Source organism: Numenius arquata, chromosome 4 (assembly GCF_964106895.1).
Source record: "Numenius arquata chromosome 4, bNumArq3.hap1.1, whole genome shotgun sequence".
Classification (NCBI taxonomy): Eukaryota; Metazoa; Chordata; class Aves; order Charadriiformes; family Scolopacidae; genus Numenius; species Numenius arquata.
Window position 1 is genome coordinate 5,541,899 of NC_133579.1, and position 21,315 is coordinate 5,563,213.

The 21,315-nt window shown below is 43.0% G+C and overlaps 1 protein-coding gene across 1 annotated transcript in view; it reads left to right on the forward strand.

Annotated features, from left to right (window-relative positions):
- The window catches only part of CPA6 (carboxypeptidase A6), an 85,533-nt gene that overhangs the window by 37,873 nt on the left and 26,345 nt on the right, over positions 1–21,315 (forward strand). Inside the window, exons 3-6 of the mRNA XM_074146782.1 lie at positions 10,520–10,644; positions 13,941–14,055; positions 15,802–15,903; positions 16,744–16,848. Coding sequence (XP_074002883.1) covers positions 10,520–10,644; positions 13,941–14,055; positions 15,802–15,903; positions 16,744–16,848 — 447 coding nt within the window. The remainder of the gene's footprint in view (positions 1–10,519; positions 10,645–13,940; positions 14,056–15,801; positions 15,904–16,743; positions 16,849–21,315) is intronic.

The following is a 21,315-nucleotide window of genomic DNA, read 5'->3' on the forward strand; positions in this document are numbered from 1 at the left end:
GTATTGCAAACCCCGCGAAGCAAAAGGGTTACTCACCTTCCTGCAACTGTTTCTCATTACAGAGCTCCCTTAGGCTCCCAGAGATTCCTTCACCCAGTTCCATCAAAGTGGGAGCAGTAGGAACTTGAATAAATGATTGCGTGCTATAACTCCGAGAGCAGGATAATAAAATTTTGGCAAACTGCATTGGAATCTGACTAGTTAATTAGAAAGTGATTGATTCTGATGAGGTAGTAAGCTGAGGAGGTTGAAGGGAAGATTCAAAAAAAAAAAAGAGAGAGAAAGTACTGACACCCAGTTTAATGAAAACAGGCTGGGTTTGGCTGCATTTCAGGTCTTAGGGCTCTTCCATCTGCAGCTGCTTCCCTGCCCATCTACATGGGGTCAGACAGAAAGAGACACCTGGGGGGCTAACAAGTAACGGATATGTTTAATATTAAATTATCATTCTCTTCCCACCCCCCACCCCCCCAAAAAAAATGTCAAGTTATTCACCCGTGAAGGAGTGGGTCGACAACGACACTTCTTACAAGTGCCAAGTACTCACAATACCAGCAAAAGTCAGTAGCAGCAGCAAGGCATCAGCCCCTCTGAAGAGCCACGTATTTAGAGTTGGGCAATTTTTTAAGTCTCTATGTCAGTCTCCTCTGTCCTTCCCCCACCCCCAGACTTCCAGAGTTGGAAACTCAACTGACAGTGGACTTACATTCAATTTTTTTAAACTTGAGTCTTTAAGCACAATGCTGATCATGTGCTCAGGAGAAAAATAGAAGGCAATGCACCAGAAAAACCAGAAAAAATGAGCAACAAACAAAGTCCGGATATAGAGTCCTGTTGCTGTCTTAACACACCATGCCTGACAAATGACAGAGGTGTGAACAGGGGGGTCAACAGAGATATAAAAAGTGCTATAATTACAAGTACTGCAGTTTGGATTTTTACATTTTAGTGTCAGAAAACCAGGATTGGTTTAAGAATTGGTTTTACATCTCCTTTGAATCAGTTTCAAAGACTCGCAGAAGAAGTTGGATGTGAAGTCCACATGGAAAACTCAATCTCAAACAGGACTGCTCTTCTACCAATACCTGAGCTGTAAGGTCAACCACTTTTACAGAAGGTATAGAGCCTTCAGACTTTTTAAACTTAGCATCTGGAGCTCCTTAGGAGGGTTATTTGTCCCTTTTTCTTTAAGGAAAAAAAGAAGTCCATATAATGCTTAGTGTAATAAGCCCCTGAGGCCTGCCTGAAGTGTCTGGGCTCTGCTACAGTACAAATGCCATTGCCTATACTGAGTGAATAATGGATAATGAATGTTTCATTCCACACATTTAACTTTTGGTTCATGAATTGCCCAAAGGCAAATCACATTAGTCATAATCACTTGCTGAGTAATTTCCACAAATTAGTTTTGGTCTGTAGCTCCATTGCCCACAGTGCTTTGTTATTAATCATTATTATAAATTGATTCCTTCATTGGCCAGTTCCATTAACTTGTAGGTGACAAAATATTGCTTTTTTCCCTGATGGGGTGAACATAGCATGTAGACCTGCACTGCCAGTAAAAATAGCCAGCCCTACAGATTAAAATTTGTTTGCTGTGAGTTCTGGAAAGCTGATTAAACTTGCGTGTATTCAACCAATAAACCCATAGCACCATGGAATGGTTTGGGTTGGAAGGGACCTTAAAGATCATCGAGTTCCAACCCCCCTGCCATGGGCAGGGACACCTCCCACCAGACCAGGTCGCTCAAAGCCCCATCCAGCCTGGCCTTGAACCCCTCCAGGGATGGGGCAGCCACAGCTTCTCTGGGCAACCTGTTCCAGTGTCTCACCACTCTCACAGCAAAGAATTTCTTCCCAATATCTAATCTAAATCTCCCCTCTTTCAGTTTAAAACCCTTCCCCCTCATCCTGTGGCTCCACTCCCTGATAGAGTCCCTCCCCATCTCTCCTGGAGCCCCTTCTTTAGATACTAGTAGCAGCTGGGAGATGACATCAGTACATATCTCTTGTCTCCAGCATGTTCCTACATCAAGTTTCTTTCAGTTTCTGTGGGGAAGACAAATAAGATCCCACCAGCAGCACCACCCCACATGTTTGAACACCTTTTGCGCAGTCCCTGTGCCAAAGACCACTGGAGCAGATGTGACGGTGAGTGTGACGGGGTAAATGATGGTGGAGCTCCTCCTCCAACTTTCCTGTAAGATGACGAGTATGTTGCATAGCAGCGTTAAGGAACATTTTTCATATACTTGTGATAGACTAAAATGCAGCAAATTCTTTAGCAATTCAAGTACAAACTCATGGAGTTGTTTGTTTTTCTGGCTATAGATCACTGGCACAGCATTTGGATTGGCTGCTGCTCTAATGCAATCACAGGCACTGATCTTAAATTTTAGATGTTCTGCTGCAGTCCTTTGCTCTTATAAATACTATCTTTTTTAATAGATATGGTACAAGTCTTTATTCCTGACACAGTGTTTTAAGACCAGAAATACCTTTTTGCAGGTTTAGTTTCGCACTAGGTGTTTGCAAATTATTACAGTAATCAACAAACGAAAGAGAAATATGTAGGACGACAGTACTACAGTGACCTGAGTTTTACAGATCTGCCCACTCTCTGTCCCCCAGGGCTCCCCTTGTCCATCCCTTGTCCCTCTGCCTCATACACCTCTCCAACGATTTGCTATTGTCTCCTGCTCTTTCTTGTTTAGGAGGCAATTTGAGGAGTCCTTCGCTGATTTATGAGCCCTTTCATGGTTTTAATTCTGTTGGAACCTGACTGAGAGAAACAAATGTCACATTCCCAAGTGCTTTGCAGAGAAACCAGGATTTGCTCAGGTCCTCAGACCCAGCAGATTCTGTTTATCTGCTCTGGAATGTTCCTTTGTAAGCGTTATTTTTAAAGCGGTACTTCATTTGAGCCTTGGCTGATAAGTTCTACTCCATCGGTGGCCTACAAGCACTTTTTGTCACATACGCCTGACTGGGATCGGCGCTGTTTGTATAGGTAGCAAAGAAGCTACTGCTCTGTGAACATTCCTGGCATAATGGAGTTAGACCACTCATTCTTCATTAACTCCTACAAAAGAAATTCCTGGGCACAACCAGGCCCTTCTTTAACTTTGGGAGGAGCCGGCCTAGCAGGCCTTGAAGCCACAACTCCGCTCCCTTTTGTTTGTTTTCTATCCCCTACAGCAGCTGCTTGCCCATTGTAATCCCTGAATTGATCCTGTCATTGCAGTTCAGGGAATCAGAAAAATATCTCATAGGGGAAAAAGATCACTTGGCTATAAATCTGAGAGTTTACAGCTCCGTAGGCAAATGCTGAAAAGGGCTCCCGAGAACAAAAGCCCATCTGAAAATGCGGTAAGAAAGCCTGTTAGTCCAAATGGAGCTATTCCTACTTTGCAGGAGGAAAGAATTATCTCAGTGGCCGGGGCTGCGTGCATTTTACAGCAAAAATATCTATATAGTCAGCTGCTTTAGTCTTCAGTCCACATTTTAGCCTAACTCATAGTTAGGGTTCCAGTCAGATATGCACAGAATATTTCAGATACAGAGGGAACATCAGGTGACGAGAGAGGTTATTCGTCAATATATCAGAATATGTGTCTGTAAACCGCTTGTCGGGATCAGAAAGAAAACGTTGTTCCAGGAAAACTTTAGTAAGAAGGTGCGAGATAGGAGAGCCCAGGTAGTGAGTACGTTGTTCTCACAAGACACAGAACACCTGGGCTTTCTGACATAGGAGGAATCTGCTTCCTTTTTTACTGGGGAGGAAGCCTGAGTCCAAGCTCAGAGCCATCAGCACAGTCCCGTTGCTTCAGAGAAAGCAGAATCAGACCCAGGGATTACTATTCTGTTTCTCTTGCAGCGCGACAGCAACTACAGAATGAACCAAGGTATAAATAGTTTAATTAAAAAAAAAAAAAAAAAAGAGTTTAAAAAAGAAAAAAACCAGTTTAATAAGAAAAAAAAAAAAAAGAGGGGTTTGCTTGGGTTTTTTTAGTCTGTTAAAGACTGTTCCACATCTTTCAAACATACTTAGCCCAGTGGCATCTGTACTTGTGAGAACGGATATTCAATTACCTTGTAATTGCGTATGAGTTTTTCTTCAGTGACTCTCTTGGGGAATAGCCTATGAGTTCTTTTCTGCAGTGTAAAATTGTACCAGCATAAGCAGAGTGGCAAGACCATTACTGTGTTATAGTTCCACAAAGATCTGCAAAACTCAAAACTTCAAGCTGTGCATTGTTTGCATTCTGTTCCTGCCAATGTTATGGCTGCTGCAATCCCATGAATCAATCCCAATTTATTGGCATAATTATTCTTACCAGCCTCACTGAAAAGCAAATAAATACTGAAAAGTTAGAGCCAATTAAATGACTAGTGTGCTCAATCAGAAACTTAAATTACTCTGCACCAGCAACTAGGACTACCTTGTAAGTCCTTCTAGATGGCACAGAGAATCCCCACACTTAATTGCCACGGGGTCATTTTGCTGCACATAAAGAGCAGCTGAAGGAGATTTGCAGTCACGACTGCCAATTAAGGAACTTAATTGGCAGGAGCAAGTGAGGATGAAATCAGTCCTGATCCTGAAAATATTTGCAAGGGTGAAGACATTAGAGAGGAGCCGTTCTTCTCTTTCCAGGTGAGATACATCACAGCTATAATTATCCACCAGTGTCAGCATCAACAGGATTCTTTCTTCCTTCCCTTATTCTTTGCAAATGCACCGCAAGGAGCCTAAAATGTCACTTTGCTGCACACTATATGTGTACACGTGAGGGGTGTTTGTGTATATACATATATGTGACTGTGCATTATGTGATGAAGCCTTGGGGTAGTCAGATCTCTGACAACATTAGTGAGACTACAGTGGTTTCTGCTTCTATTCTCTGTCCTCTCCTATCAGGTTTCTAATTGTAAACAAACATATCTAATGAGTTTCAGCGCTGCTTAGGGTGTTTATGTGTCTATACACGAGCATGTGGATGTAAACAGAAAACCCCCACATCTTGAGAGAGCCCGTGACACGCTGATGGAGCCCCTGAGCAAAGACCATCACCGCTTGCATTACCAACTGCACATTCCCTTTTGGAAGAGGCTTAGAAATGCCAAGGCATTTCAGCTGACGGCATCATAACAGTAGTTATATTCTGAACTTCACAGCTGGCAACATTTCTCAAAGAAATCTGTTCACAGTGATGTTAAGGACACGGCCAGCTTCGGCACATGTATTGCTGGATAAAACTCAATAAGTATAAAAAGTGGAATTGCTAGGTAATAAAGCATAACAAAATTACTGTCTTCATGGGGTATAACACAGATAAATCATATAAACAATTTTTTCCAGATACTGAATTTAAATTATGGTAGTTATTCTAGTTATTTTCAATGACAAGCATCAGTCTTCTCTTGTGATCGACACACGACTGCAGACCTGATGAGAGCGCTAAGCATCTTCCTTTTGGGCTAAAAGGAACAAGAAACTAAAGACCTGTTTATGAAAGAGTAGTGAGGAACAACTGGAGGCTACTGCCCAGGAAAATGGCTTTAATTACAAAGCATGAGCCAGGCTAAGCCCTGTGGTCCGAAGAAGCTGGGGATTTCTTTCAGTGACTTAAAGGAAAGAAAGTAGTGTAGGATTTATGCAACCATGAGTGTATTCCTGGGGAAAAGCACGGAGGCTTCTTTACTCTTGGGCTCCCTTCCCGAAGGCACAGAACTAGCTGCAGGAAAACCTGGAACTAGCGCAGAAAAAAACTCCCTGCTCTGGTTTCTGTCTTGGCAGGGTAACAGAGCTTTGTGTACACCACTTGCGATATGTAGGATTATAGCAATGAAATGTTTGTCTTCTGGGAAAATTATTTGCATCATTTTTAATTTGAGAGGAAACCCTGAATTCTCTTAGCTCAGCACCCAAATCTTTTTTAAAATATTTGTCCTTTTGCTTTGTGCCAACTTTTCATCACCGTACTGACCAAAACCTAGAGACGTGACTAATGAGCTCAGGGTTGCTGTAGCTTGGAAGGTGTCCAGGTAAGAGCTGATACTTGTATTATCTTCAGCTGTATTTTACACCTCGGTTTAAAGAGAAAGTGCCTGCAAGGAAGCTCAATGTGCGTTGGCTTTCCTAAGCACAAGTTGAATCCCGGGGACTTTTATGGGACAAGTGAGGTTGAAAAAAGAAGGTGTGGTCAAAAAAAGAGTAATTACTAAGTAGTCATAATTAATAATCTCTTATACTTTCCTTGTTAAAGAAAGCAATAATGTGTTTAAGTCCTCTGGGAAAAGAAAGCTGTCTGTATGCTTTTACATACCCTTTCCTCTCATAGAAAGCGAGTCTGGGTGTTTGTGCCTCCAGTGAGATTCTGGGAAAGGGCATTCACTGGGCACCTGTGGAGCCACCACTGTCCTGGAGAACAGGTACGCAGAGTCACACAAGTGCAGCAGCGGGTGATGCTGAGCAATTGGTCTCCAGGTCCCATGTCTGCGCCTGCTGAAAAATCCTACCAGGGCTCTGCATATTGTCCAGGGGCTTAAAACATCCCAGGACCCTCTAAAGGCAACAGATACCTGACAGATAGGAAAAGAGACAGTTCTGCAAGTTCTGCAAGGCCCAGGCAAAGGAGATGAAAAGATTCTGCTCTAACACATACCTCTTTTCCTGCGGCCTCAAGATACCAGCTGAATTTTGAGGCTCAGCTATTTGGCTGTGTGTTCAGGGTGTTTTGTAGGATTTCTGCATCTGTTCGTTTTGGTAGCTGGAGAATCTTTCCCCCCACCTAGCAAATCCCACCACCCACACAGCAAAGAAATGTCTTTTGGCACTGACTGGTACGCTGTACATAATACTATATAGAATCATAGAATCATAGAGTGGTTTGGGTTGGAAGGGACCTCAAAGATCATCTAGTTCCTCCACTAGAGCAGGTTGCTCAAAGCCCCATCCAGCCTGGCCTTGAACACCTCCAGGGATGGGGCAGCCACAGCTTCTCTGGGCAACCTGTTCCAGTGCCTCACCACCTTCACAGGAAAGAATTTCTTTCTGATATCTCATCTAAATCTCCCCTCTTTTGGTTTAAGACCATTCCCCATCATCCTATGGCTCCCCTCCCTGATCAAGAGTCCCTCCCCATCTCTCCTGGAGCCCCTTTAGGGACTGGAAGGGGCTCTAAGGTCTCCCCGGAGCCTTCTCTTCTCCAGGCTGAACAACCCCAGCTCTCTCAGCCTGTCCTCACAGCAGAGGTGCTCCACCACTCAGAGCATCTTCGTGGCCTTCTCTGGACCCATTCCAACAGGTCCATGTCCTTCTTGTGATGAAGGCTCCAAAGCTGGACACAGTGCTCCAGGTGGGGTCTCACCAGAGGGACAGAATCCCCCCCTCACCCTGCTGGCCACGCTGCTTTTGATGCAGCCCAGAATGCAGGCTTTCTGGGCTGCCAGCACACATTGTTGGCTCATGTTGAGCTTCTCGGCCATTCTCATCCAGTAGCTGATGTGTAATGTGTGGGGATAACAACACCTCATATCAGATAGCAAAGAGAGTAGGAGAACAATTAATATCACCACCACTCGCTAGCCAGCAGAGCCCGGTGTGGAAATTCAAGGCATGCTTGCCAGAGGAATGATGCGGAAAGAAGAGTCCTGGCGCCGATGGAGCCCTCAGTATCCGTGGGAGATGCAATGATAAGGTCTCCTAAAGCTGACAGTGAGTAAAGGATAGCTGGACTTGCTCAGTCCAAACGTGCCTGCTCTGCTATCCATCTTCTGTTTGTCAGTTTTCATGAACTGTCTCTGTGTCACGGCCAAGGACAAGCTGAAAGATGCAATATAAATAGATGTCTGCGGAGAAATGTGTTTCTTGTTATGTGCTTTATAAAGCAAAATCAAGTCGGCGATCGAAGTGGTGCTCTGGACACAGGTAACATCTCCCAGATGAGCACTGAACACTTTGTTTACATTGCAAAGGATGAGAAGTGGGAGTCAAATGGAACCCAAACTACCCAAATAGGGACCGGAGCTGAAGAGGAGTGATTTGCATTCTAAAAATGGGATTTTTTTGTCTCACTTCCAGGACAATGCCAGGAGTGAAATACTGTGTTTTCACCAAAAGAGGATAGTGGTGTGCAAGATACCCCTGACTTCATTAGTTAAAAGAAGATTGCTTCTGCTTTTGGTATTCCCCTGCAACCAGTAGTTGGAGGGACAATTAGAAATCAAAAGGCCTGGTGATGTTGCTACCAGTAGTATGAATATTGGTTGGCTTATCCCCTCCACAGTGATGGAGAAATTCACCAAAATTAATCATGAGTAACTATGAAGAACAAAGACAAGTTTCAGGTGTAACTCATTCATGGTGTGGGGTTTTCTTTCATATTTCTTACTTATTTTTCCAGTTTTGTGTGCTTAGATATTGCAGTTGGCCAGGAGACACTTCACTTCAGTTGCTCTACGCTTGTGTATAACAATTTGTTGTTATTTTTATAAAGATGGCTCAAGCTGAGCTGCCTGATAGACTGTTACTCCAAGAGCAACTAATTTACCCTCTGTGATGTGTATTTTTAGGAATAAATCTTAAAAGTCAAATACACATTTGTAATTAACCATGTGTGAAATCAACCACGTTGATTTGGGGGAGGGTGTGGGGGGAAGGGAATTTCACTGGATGCCTATAATTAATCAAAATACAGAAGATAGATAAACTAACAAACATAAGGTGCTAGCACAGCGAGAGGATCTTTATTTATAAGCAGCATTTAGCACCATTTAATTCATGAGTTTGGTTTCTGCTGACCATCTGTCGTAGCTGCTGTCAGCTTCACAAGCCTCCTGAACTTTGCCAGTCCTGGTGTTAGACTTCAAAAGATGCTGTGGCCACCCACCTCTGTCACATGGATCCCCAGACCATATTGTGGCAGCGTGAAACAAAGCGTGGTTTTGGCAGGAATAGAAGAGGGTGCCCCTGTGTTTCAGCTTTTCTCCTTCCAAAGTAGCAGGCATTTAATTGGATTAACTGGACGAAGGTCACTGCGGCTTGAAGAGGCAGCATCAGGTTCAGCTTCAGATGCCTTCTTGGTAATCAGAATATTGTTACTCGGGGCCTTTTGAGAAATGGTGGGAACTAAACCACTGTTGGAAGATTATACTCTCTTGTCAAATGAGGTTTGTAGCAAGACCAGGTGAAATGCGTTAGCTATTTCCAAAATAGCTGGTATGGCATAGATGAAGTCAGCAGCTTTTAAAATACAGATTTAAAAAAACCTTCTTAGAAACCTGGAAAGCAAGTAAGGCAAGGGACGCTCTTCAGCTGTATGCATGACTTCCATCACTGCAGCCTAGCACAGCTGATTGCAATAAACTTCCAAAGGTATTTATCATGTAGTAATTCTTTTTAAATTCTCTTTAAGAAACATGGGGACATGGTATTCCCTATCACTATATGCTTTGTATTCAGCTCACAATCATATATTTTTAAGGCCTGCGGATCTTGACCTGCATATTTATCACATTGACACGGGTTGTTGCTGAGACACCTTTCCATAGTCTCCTGTGACTTCCCAGCAGCTCTGGGAAGAGGTTTGTTGACTTGTGTTCTGGCCACTGGCCTCGCAGGGGCTGAGGAGAAGCTCTTCTCAACCCTGTTGAGCAGCCTGTACATCTGGAGTTGGTAGGGCTGAGCAGTACGATCCCGTTTTGCCACTGGGTGCAGGACACTGAGTTTCAAATCCCTGCTTGCAAATTTCCTTGCTTTCTTAAACATTCATGTTCCATGCTAAAATTTCCAAGTGTATTTCAGATTTGGCAACAAAAGAAAGTAAGAATGGACAAGAAGCATCCCCTAGGTAGGCGCAGATACAGATAGCACGTTAATAACTGTGGTATCATTTAGTAGCTATCATTTTTAACAAGACTGTAATCATTTGATTATCTCAACCCTGTTATATTTTGAAATTTCATATAAAATTTTTGGGTTGATCCCAGCTTCCTTCATCGTATCGGTGACCTTCTGTTACTGACCTTTGACCTGCTTATCATCAAGAGTAAAACTTGGGTGTACTTTGCAAACACCACTGGTATGTGCAACACTTTCTGTCTCTCTTTAGCATTCTTTTCTTTTGCTGCCCTGGTGAACATAGAAAATACCTTGTGAAATAAAATAAGACTCATGGACTCCGTAGGAAGTAATATGTAGGGAACGTATAGTAGTCTGAGGAGGCACATGAAGTTGGAGGCAGCTTTTGTTTTGAGCTGTTTGAGGAGGCACGTTCCTGAGACCGTTCCCTTTTCCTGTTGTGGGATCTCCCACAAGAGTTGTGGTAAGGTGGGTGCAATCATTCCTCAAAATCTGCTTTATTGGCGTAGATGTCGAGCTGGACCAGCCAACGCAGTTTTTATTGTCTATACCATGCCTAGAGCGTTTACCTACATAGCTTCAAGCGTGCCATCTCCTGGATTTCCCCACCTCCACTGAATGCATGTGAATTACAGGTTGGTTCCTGCACTACAGGTGGACCTGTGGCAGCCCAGCAGCCCCTTCTACATCGCCGAAGGTACGGTCACCGACGTGCGAGTACCATGGAACACGTCCCGGAGTCTGCTGCCCTACCTCCAGCAAGCAAACGTCCAGTACACGTAAGCCTCCGCTTCCCTTTCCGAGACGTGGCCTCCAAGGCAGGTCTGCGGCTACCAGGCCAAGCGTGCTTGAAAATACCTTCCACCCCGTAGCAATTAGACTGGCAGACAGCTAGACGTTGCCAGGAAAACAACCATTTTAACGGGAGAACAGAAAAATCTCCCACAGGCAGGCAGTTCTAATTAAATGTCCTCCTTTGGAGTCAAGCTGAACGTGTTTTCAATGTATAGGAAATCACATCTGTTAAGAGAGGGATGGTAATTACTAATTCTACAGCCTGCTCTGCCTCTCTCTGTACTTAACGGGGGCAAGGTTTGTTTACAGGCGTGCTGCAGACGCGGAGGCAAGCCTTCTTCATGAATTATAAAGGAATGCACTAGTTCTGTTTTATAACTCCCCGTTCCTCGTGACCCAGCACAAGTCACACAGAACAAGTACACGCTACGGATCGCGCATCATTTACGGCGTTTCTTCAAAGCATTCGGGACAGTTTTGGAGTGTACTTATCGTTTCGTATTTATCAATATGATAAACCAGACAAGAGTAGTGATCTTGTCATTAGAGCCTTTTCAGTGAGACACTGAAGCATCTGAATAATCAGCTGATGAGTTATTTGAATTCTCAAACGTTTGCTGAATAAAGCCCTACGTGAGGCTATTTATACTTATTTCTCAGTGAGAAAAGGGTGGCGCAAATCATATTTTATATTATATGTACTCTTATCAGAACTCCATGGTCTCTTACTAATTTGTCGTTCTAAAAGTACGAAAGCAACCGTAAGGAAATTAATTATGCAGGCCCGGTGGCTGAGGTTCGGGGTGACTTTCATGCGGTTTCAAACTGCTCCGGTTTCGTTTGTGTTCAAAAAGGAGATGGGGATTCCTGTAATTGTTTTCCTACGCTTATACAAAAAACGTCTCCTAATTACTGTGCCCCGGCAGTTGCATTCACGTCTGCTGCTGTTCCTGCTCACAGTAATTACCTTTAATGAAATGACAGAAGGCCATTTTATATGTGTTTTAAACACTCCCTGCACTCGAAAGGCCTTGCTTTGGTGGCAGAGCAGAGCGTGCAAAGGCAAGAACCGTGAGAGCGAGGGGTCTCCGCAGTTACCCGAAGCAGCGTGCCACAAATAGAGGGACAACGCTGCGTTCATTTTTTTACAGGGAAGATTTCCTCTTGGCGCACAAGTTGTGTGCCAAGTTGTGTGTGCGCTTAGAAGGAAGCCGGGCAGCGTTTTCTCGACTCCAGACTGTTCCTTTTCTCTCCTCCCCATCTCCACACTGCCTGTTTCCAACTCCTTGCCCACTGGGACCCAGCCACCAGAAACAAAACCCTGCAAAGCCTCAGACGAGGCTGTTTTTCCTAATTTATTTTTTTTTTAATTGTATTTTTGACACACTGCTTGCAAAGGAGTTAAATTGCTACATCCCTTTTGGAACTGGAAAATCCAAGGCAAACACCATGTAAAACTTCAGTCTGGTGGAGTGACGCTTGCCTAAATTATGACAAATTTCTAAAGACAGCAAGCATTAATTAAGCAGCCCTAATAATGAACGAGGTGACTGGCCCTTGACTGTAAGACAGGCTTATCTGTCCTCGTGTTTGACTTTATGACAAGAAGAGGGTCATGAAAACAAGCCAGGCATCAGATAAACTCTTACTGCACCAAGTGGCCTCGTTGTTAAGTTCTCTGGCAAGGGAGCCACTTAGGTTGTATTCAGACCTGAGGCATTTAAGAGCCTTTGTGTTATAAGCGCACAGAGAACATGGTCGTTTAAAAGTAAAGGAAGATTATCAAGTCTCATTTGGAGCACAGACACATAAACAATCAGCGAGTTGTTAAATTAAATCTATTATCACAAAAGTGAACAAACAGAGCTTGATCCTGGAAGAATCTAATCAGAATTCACTAATAATCTAATCAGAATCACTAATCAGAATTCAGCAAAACTGGCAAGTATTTTTTTAACATATTATATGTCCTAATGACTTGAATAAAACCGCTGCTTTAATCTAACTACTTAAATGTTTTACAGTGCTGGTCTTAGAGTGTATAGCACTTTGCAAGTCAAGACTATAAGCCCTTTATTCACTTAATGAAAGTTGCTGAGGTAGAACAATGTAATTCCTAATTACACAATGACTTCACTGATACATTTGAAGATGGGGATAACCTTTACTTTGATATTATATGCAGATAGACCTATTACCTTTGAGGTCTCTGCTGCACGGTTGAATTAGGATCAGAGTGAATGCATTTTCTTTCCGTCTTTTCCCAATCACTGCAGCTAATGCCTATAAAACTTTAGAAGGTTGAATGTGACCATCGTTTTACGTTAATGATGAATGAGCGGTGATTGCACATTGCCATGCTTTCGGAGAAGGTGGTACACAAGGACGGCTCTCAGTTTTACAGTGATGTTGCTGATGTCAGTGACGATATTCCCAGCTCCCGCCACTGTGTGATGGAAAGGACAGATGCTCCAACTTCTTCAATATAATTCTTTTTACATATTGCCTATATTATACTTTTATCATTATTTGGTTTTCCCATAAAATAGGAAAGTTTTCAGCTTACACTACTGTTTCTGCATTTTGCTCTTAATGAAGAACCTCTCGCTTTTTATGCAAGCATATTTAATTTTCACTCAGTATTTTTTCATGGTTTTCCTGAGCTGTTTTAAAATAACTGACAAACAACTATTTCAGAGCAGAGAATTGTAAACAACAAACCACACTTGAGATTTTTTCTTTGTTTGCTGTGTTTCAGACAGAATGATAATGCACCAAGTTCTTCATTTCTTTTTGTTTTGCCTCTACAACTTGCAGGTATATGTAATGTTCCATGCCAGTACAATAACCCCCGAGAGAAAGTATGTGCATGTTTTTCTAAGCCTAAAAAGATTTTTTTATTATGGTTTTAAAATCAAGTTTTGAAGATCCATGATCACGTAGTATAACTGGATTATAAAAGAAGACAGCAAGTACGGCTCCACAAACAAACGAAAGTGGCTTCTTCTTCACGTTGACTGCATTATTTACATCATTCTGTTTCATTTGCTTAACAAGCTCATTGTGTTTTTTCAAGGCACTGTTACATTTCAAAGCAGCTGGAGTATTTATTTGGCAGCACACATTCAAATAAGCCTGAAGCACTCTATTGTTAAAATATAGCAGATGAAGTAACATCAGGATGGTTTAACTCCTGCTATATTTCTTCTAAATGCGATTGTTCTGCTTTAGCCTGTGTATTCTATTACATTTTCAATAATACACTTTCTTTTTTACCTAGGATTCTCATATCAGACCTACAGAAAGCAATAGAAAACCAAACCGGATCAAGGTCACATCGGAATCGAAGGTCCCTCTCTGAGTATAACTATGAAGTGTATCACTCCCTGGAAGAAGTACGTGAAAATTAGTATTGTACCTCTTAACTGCTACAGTGCTGTCTTTAATATTAGAGGCAAAGATTTTACTCTCTCTGACTTATGGTTGCCTGTTCGCCTTCAGAAGTATTCTAAATGTTTCTTCTTCAAAAATGGGCACCTTCTTAAAAATATTTCTTTTAATATTTCTATTCAAGGCTTATCTTTACATGAAACTGTCTTTGACAGCTTCTGAGTTTTGTTTTTAAAACAGGTCTTTTACTCTGATGGAGTAAGAGATTTCAGTGAGCTATTAGTCTCCCTGATTCGTTTAAGTGAGTAATGTGAGCAAATGCTTAAATGTTTGCACAAGAGGCCCAAAGACTTAAACACACTTACATACAAATTCATGTATAAGGGATACTATCCTGGATGATATATGAGAAGGTTTAAAAGATGGGTAGACGTAGTGCTTAAAGATATCACAGAATCACAGAATATTATGGAGTTGGAAGGGACCTCTGGAGATCATCTAGTCCAACCCCCTGCCAGAGCAGGGTCACCCAGAGCAGGTTGCACAGGAACGTGTCCAGATGGGTTTGGAATGTCTCCAGAGAAGGAGACTCCACCACCTCTCTGGGCAGCCTCTTCCAGGGCTCTGCCACCCTCAAAGTGAAGAGGTTCCTCCTCATGTTTAGATGGAACTTCCCCTGTTCAAGTTTGTGCCCATTTCCTCTTGTCCTGTCCCTCGGCACCACTGAAAAAAGAGTGGCCCCATCCTCTTGACACCCACCCTTTAAGTATTTACAGGCGTTGATCAGATCCCCCCTGAGTCTTCTCTTCTCCAGACTGAAAAAAGACCCAAGTCCCTCAGCCTTTCCTCATCAGAGAGGTGGTCCAGGCCCCTAACCATCTTTGTAGCCTCTGCTGTACCCTCTCCAGCAGTTCCCTGTCCCTCTTGAACTGCGGAGCCCAGAACTGGACACAGGACTCCAGATGGGTCCTCACCAGGGCAGAACAGAGGGGGAGGATGACCTCCCTCGACCTGCTGGTCACACTCTTCCTGATGCACCCCAGGATACCACTGGCTTTCTTGGCCACAAGGGCACATTGCTGGCTCGTGGTCATCCTGTCGTCCACCAGGACTCCACCAGGATATGGTTTAGTGATGTTTTGTGTCAGTGTTAGGTTGGTGGTTGGACTCAATGATCTGAAAGGTCCCTTCCAACTCGATTATCCAAAAGGATTCTATAATTTCTGTTGATTCCGGTATGCTCAAATATCCAGTTTCAGTCTTCACCAAAACAAAGTCCCAAGGCCGAGCGGGGAGGGTGCTGCACGTCAACAGGTTCTGGTGCCTGTGAAAGAAATATTGCAGGTGGCATTGGATCCTGCAGGTCCATCTGTTCACCATTCAGTGATCTGGCAGGCAGCCGGGGACCTTCTCCTTCACTCCATTAATATGTAGTGGGAATGGCAGATTGGTCCCATCCCCAGATTTTCAGTGAGTGGCTAATGCATTCCAGTAATATCCAACAAAAAAAATGGGAAAAATATCCCACGTGAATGAAGCCTCTGAAATAAGAGCTATGAGAGCCCAATGATAGTTCAAGTGTGAAAACAAAACCAACCAAACAAAAAACCTCAAAAAATATGACAAAATGGAAAACTACAGCAAAATCCAAAAATATACAGAGGACTGAGATCTGGGATTAATAAGTGCGTTACAGTTGCTTCCTATGAAATGCAAAGATTGAAGCAACAATTTTATTTCTGTATTTGCAGATCCAGGATTGGATGCATCATCTGAATGAAACTCATTCAGATCTTGTTCACATGTTTTCTGTCGGAAAATCCTATGAAGGGAGACCACTGTTTGTACTCAAGGTAAAGATTAAATAGCCTTTAATCAGTCTGGAATCGGGGTCAGACACTTTGTGACTTACATTACAGCATGTACAGCGGAGACATGGGTTAACAGTAAGTACCAAGGACAAGTTGCTAAGGTCTGAGTATCTAAAAAAAAGGCCAGAAAACTAAAAGCCAAATTCTATTTACTTGGTTTGGATATGCATGGAGAACAGGACAAGTTCAATTAGCAGGATTTGGATTTGGATTTCAGGGAACTGGAAAATTTTGTGTTTATAGACAACTTGGAAAGCAGTTCTGCTGGAGAGAAACCCCAGAGGACTCTGGAGCCCTTCTCAGCTTCTCCGCATGCGCGACATGTGCTTCCTCTTTAGCTACTCACAAAATTTCAGGGCTGTGTGCTCTCAGCTCACATTATTAGGACCACAAATTAGACAGTGTCAACAAGATAAAAAAAAAAAAAATTACCTTTCAGTGTACTTTCTTTTCATCTGCTGGTGCTGACTTCTGAAAATTTGATTTTGCATCAGATCAGGCTATTCCTGTCGTTTTGGGTTTTGTCCTATTGTTTTTCCTCACCCTGCTCCGTGTGACATTTAAGGGTACCATTCTTCATAAAAGAGAAGTTGACAGATCTCACTTTTCCTGTAATTTTTTTTTTCCCATTGATCAGCTTTGTTATCTTGACATACCTGCATATCATTAGCTTGGCCATAACTTTGAAAACAATAAATTTGTGTTCCTTTTTACGAGAAAACTCAAAACCGTTTAGTGTTTCTAACGTTGCATTATTTTCTCGTTATTGTGTCGCACTGTCGTGAGACCTATTGATATTTCTATGAATATTCACACTTCAAGTTAGGTAAAAGATCACGGCCCTACAAGAAAGCCGTCTGGATGGACTGTGGGATTCATGCAAGAGAGTGGATTGGCCCTGCCTTTTGCCAGTGGTTCGTGAAAGAAGTAAGTGTTTAATGATTCCCAGTCATGCAGTTCCTTCAGTTCAACAAACATTGCATTTTTGCTGTAACAAATCTAACATATTATTAATAAGAAAAATAGCTAGCTATTATACCGCCCTTTTTCTTTTATTATTTGCAGAACACTTAAGTGCTTGATAAACGAAGCTGATAGCGGCAGCCAGACACAGCTAGGCACAGGACAAAAATATGCCAGACGCATATTGGCAGAGATATGAAGTAGGATTTTATTCCAAGATCTGAAAATGTGGAGATTGTAATTCTGGTAAAGGTCCAGGTAAATCAGTGCCAGTGTGTACTGCTTCAGATCAGTTCAGCAATATCTTGGCTTTAAGGACTGAAATTAAGAAAGACATTTCTCTTTTGTGCAATTCCATAGGCACAGAAAACTAAAATAAGCAGATTTCACCTAAAATTATGGATTTCATATTCTCTGAATATCAAGTGGTTTCCCCAGTGTTTGATCTTATTTTATTGGATTTATGCTCCCTCTACCTTTGATAGCTAGGGTCTAGCCTTCATATCCATCCATTTGCCATTTTTCAAATCACTGAAATCAAAGCAATTGGAGGGTTTTTTTTCCACTTGTCCAGTGCATCATTTTTTTGTATATCAGCACTTAATCTCTTCTAATTTCAGATTCATCTCAGATGCACGATATGTTTGCAGGATTTTGACATTTCCCCTTGACCAACAAATTTTTGTTCAAGAAGGGATATTAGCTGCAGAGTGGAGTCTATTTTGCAATGCCGTTTACAGAAGTCAAAAGCAGCTTCAAAAAAAAAAAAAACCAAGAGACGTGCTTTGAGTACTTTGCATACACTTTTCTTCTCAAAATAAGTGATGCGAAATCTTTGCAAGGTTCTTCCTATAAACACACAATTTTCTCACTTCTCTCCTACCCCATCACTGTGGAATTCTACAGTGTATTAATACCTCCTCTGATTTAAAGGATCTGCCTCTTGATTTTTCTGGGATCTCTCTATGCAGCAGAAAGATCCTGGCCTTATAAGTCACTACGTAAGAGTAAACAGTACAGAAATAACGAAGCTGCTACAGAATCACAGAATGATCTGGGGTTGGAAGGGACCTCTGGAGATCATCTAGTCCAACCCCCTGCCAGAGCAGGGTCACCCAGAGCAGGTTGCACAGGAACGTGTCCAGATGGGTTTGGAATGTCTCCAGAGAAGGAGACTCCACCACCTCTCTGGGCAGCCTCTTCCAGGGCTCTGCCACCCTCACAGGAAAGAAGTTCCTTCTCATGTTTAGATGGAACTTCTTATGTTCAAGTTGGTACAATTTGGGTGAGCCTGTCAGCAGGGATAGGCTAAACCAGACCCAGGAGATGGTCTCCAAAGTTCAGTGTGCAATGATGGTGGGTCTTCTTTTTAGCACTTCCATTAGTGTAAAGGTGAGCAAACTTGCAGCTATTTCCAAGCAGCTTTCCTACCCAGGAGAACAGGCTGTGGTAAGGAAGGAAGATGTTTGGGATAAACAGGTGCTGGTGGAAAGCATACTGCTCAAGTATGTATTCCTTACCAAGGTTTTCCCATAAAACACTACAATGTGGCAGGAAGAGAAAAATCGCGAGGTTTCTCTGTAGAGCTTGTGACATAACATAGGATGTGACAGAATATAGGGTATGACAGAATATAGGCTGTGTATGTGTGCATAAAAACCTTCTGGTTGTTATTTGAGATCCTCGGAGAGTAGCTTGCTAGTAAGAACGTTTTGCTAACTGTGTTAAAAGCATTTTCCTAGATTAAAGAAAGTTTCTGCAGAGTTCCTTGAGAATACAAGAATGTACCACCTTTTTCTAGTGGTTTTTTGCTTTTGTTCACAAATGACGTGTATTTTCTTCTTTCCTTAGAGCACTATTTCAACCCAGCATTAAAGCAAAAAGCCTCAGGACAGGAATACATTATGCTCACAGCCTCCATCATTATATAAAAAATGGCTGGGAGGGGAGGAGAGATGAGGCAATTAGATTGTTCGGTTTAGGGTATCGCCTTGTTTGTTAAACGAATTATACATTTTTTTTAGTAAGATCTCTGGGAAAACTGAAGGTCTATCCATGCTTCAACCTCTGCGATTCTCTTTTGCTGGCAGACTCCTCCCTTAAGCACCTCTGCAGCCCGGCAGCCCAATTTCCATCCTCCCTGGTGCTTACGAGCAGTTCTGAGAAAGGGCAGTCAGCTTGGAAACAGATTTTTTTTCCTGGCGTGTTTGTTGACTCTAAGGAATAGCACCACAAGCCCATTGATTTAAGGCAAGCGACAGGAAATGTTGGATTTATGTTTTGTTAGGTTCTTTTCTAGCAGCAACAGCATACGTGCGTCCCTTTGCTGTGCAGGCGGCCTGGAATATTTTATCGAGCTCTCACTGCACCCTGTGATCTCTGGCACTTGTTTTTATTGAACTACCCAAACTCTTGTGTACAACTAGGCTTTTCAAGAGATTTAGCTTAGAAAAGAACCTCTATGCATGAACGTTAACTAACATTCAGGCTTAAGACTGGGTGCTGCAAACTTGACCAGATATTCCCGTTCAGCTTGGGAACTCTCGGTCTCTTACTTGCACCTCTGGAAGCAGCGGCTTCTGAGTGCCAGTGAACGTGCTCCAAGCAATGGGAGACACCACTTCTTGTAGGGTGGAGGTGCCAACAATCATAGAATCATAGAATCTCCTGGGTTGGAAGGAACCTTTCAGATCATTGACTCCAACCGTCAACCCAACACTGACACAAACTATCACTAAACCATGTCTCTAAGCACTATGTCTGCCTGTCTTTTAAATACCTCCAGAGATGGTGCCTCAACCACTTCCCTGGGCAGCCCGTTCGAATGCTTAATAACCCTTTCCATGTAAAAATTTTTCCTAATATCCAATCTGAACATCCCCTGGCGCAACTTGAGGCCCTTTCCTCTTGTGCCATCGCCTGTTCCTTGGGAGAAGAGACCGACCCCCCCTGGCTACACCCTCCTTTCAGGGAGTTGTAGAGAGCGGTAAGGTCTCCCCTCAGCCTCCTTTTCTCCAGGCTGAACACCCCCAGCTCCCTCAGCCGCTCCTCACAAGGCTTGTTCTCCAGACCCCTCACCAGCTCCGTTGCCCTTCTCTGGACCTGCTCCAGCACCTCAATGTTCTTCTTGTCATGAGGGGCCCAAAACTGGACACAGCACTCGAGGTGGGGCCTCACCAGTGTAGCCAGTACAGGGGGACAATAATTTCCTTAGTCCTACTCACCACACTGTTCCTGATACAACAGCCGCTAGCTGTGACTGTGGCTTGCCCAGGGTATGGGCAGCAGCTCCCCTCTTTCTGCGAAGCATCTGGAGTTGTTCAGCTGAGCAGGACCCAGCTCCCATCCACCTAGAATTGCAAAGCGGACTGAGGCAGGTCAGACGTGGGAAGGGAGGATGTGAGGCTGGAGCACGGGAAGGCAAGAGGCTGCCTGCTACACAGGCTTGTTCTGTATCTGGGTAAAGACCATAGTTAGAGAAAAAGAACAGATGAACTGGAGAAAAGGGGGAGAAAGGTATAGAAGGAGAAGTTAAAGATTAAAAAGAGAAAGAGAAGGCACAGGAAAGAATTTTGCATTACGTGATAATATAGTTGAAAGTACAAACCCAGCCTACTCACATTTTGAAACAAACAAAAGGAGAGCGAAGACCATTGTTTGGTTTGGGAGGTTGGTGTTTTTGTTTGTTTTTCTGTGTATTTTTTTTACTATAATCTACTCCAGCATGAGCTCTAGCCTTGGCTCTGTATTCCATAGGTCTGGTGTTAATAATAACATCACTGTTTGTTCTGTAGAAGGCGCCCCTGAATGCCTGTGTAGTCTCTCAGCTAAAGATAATCAGATGGTCTACCAGGGTTAGCCATACTGGTGACCTCTGACAAACCCTACCCCATGGTCATTGAATTTCAAGTCAAGAAAGGGGACGCCCTCCGCACACAGGACCAGAGCTGTAGGTACCGGCTGGTGAACCAGGGAGAAGTGTCTGCGCCTGTGTTGTAGCAGAATAATACCAGTTAGGTATTATTATATATTAGGGAAGCAAGAGGAACTGTAAAAGGAAACAGAACTGATTGCGTGTGGACTGCTTTGAAAGCAACCTGCAAAGATAAATGAATCTAATGTAACCCCAAATTTGTGTCTGCAGCAAAAGATTTAGGGAAAAGTTGTAGATGCCTCATCCCTGGGGGTGTTCAAGGCCAGGCTGGATGGGGCTTTGAGCAACCTGGTCTGGTGGGAGGTGTCCCTGCCCAGGGCAGGGGGGCTGGAACCAGATGGTCTTTAAGGTCCCTTCCAACCCAAAGCATTCCATGATTCTATGAAAAAAGATTCATTAGATTAGATTTTTAAAAAGACTGCACGGGATCTAATCTTACATTAAAATGTGTTGGTAAACATTACAAACTGGAAAGAAAGGGACTCTCTTATGTGTTA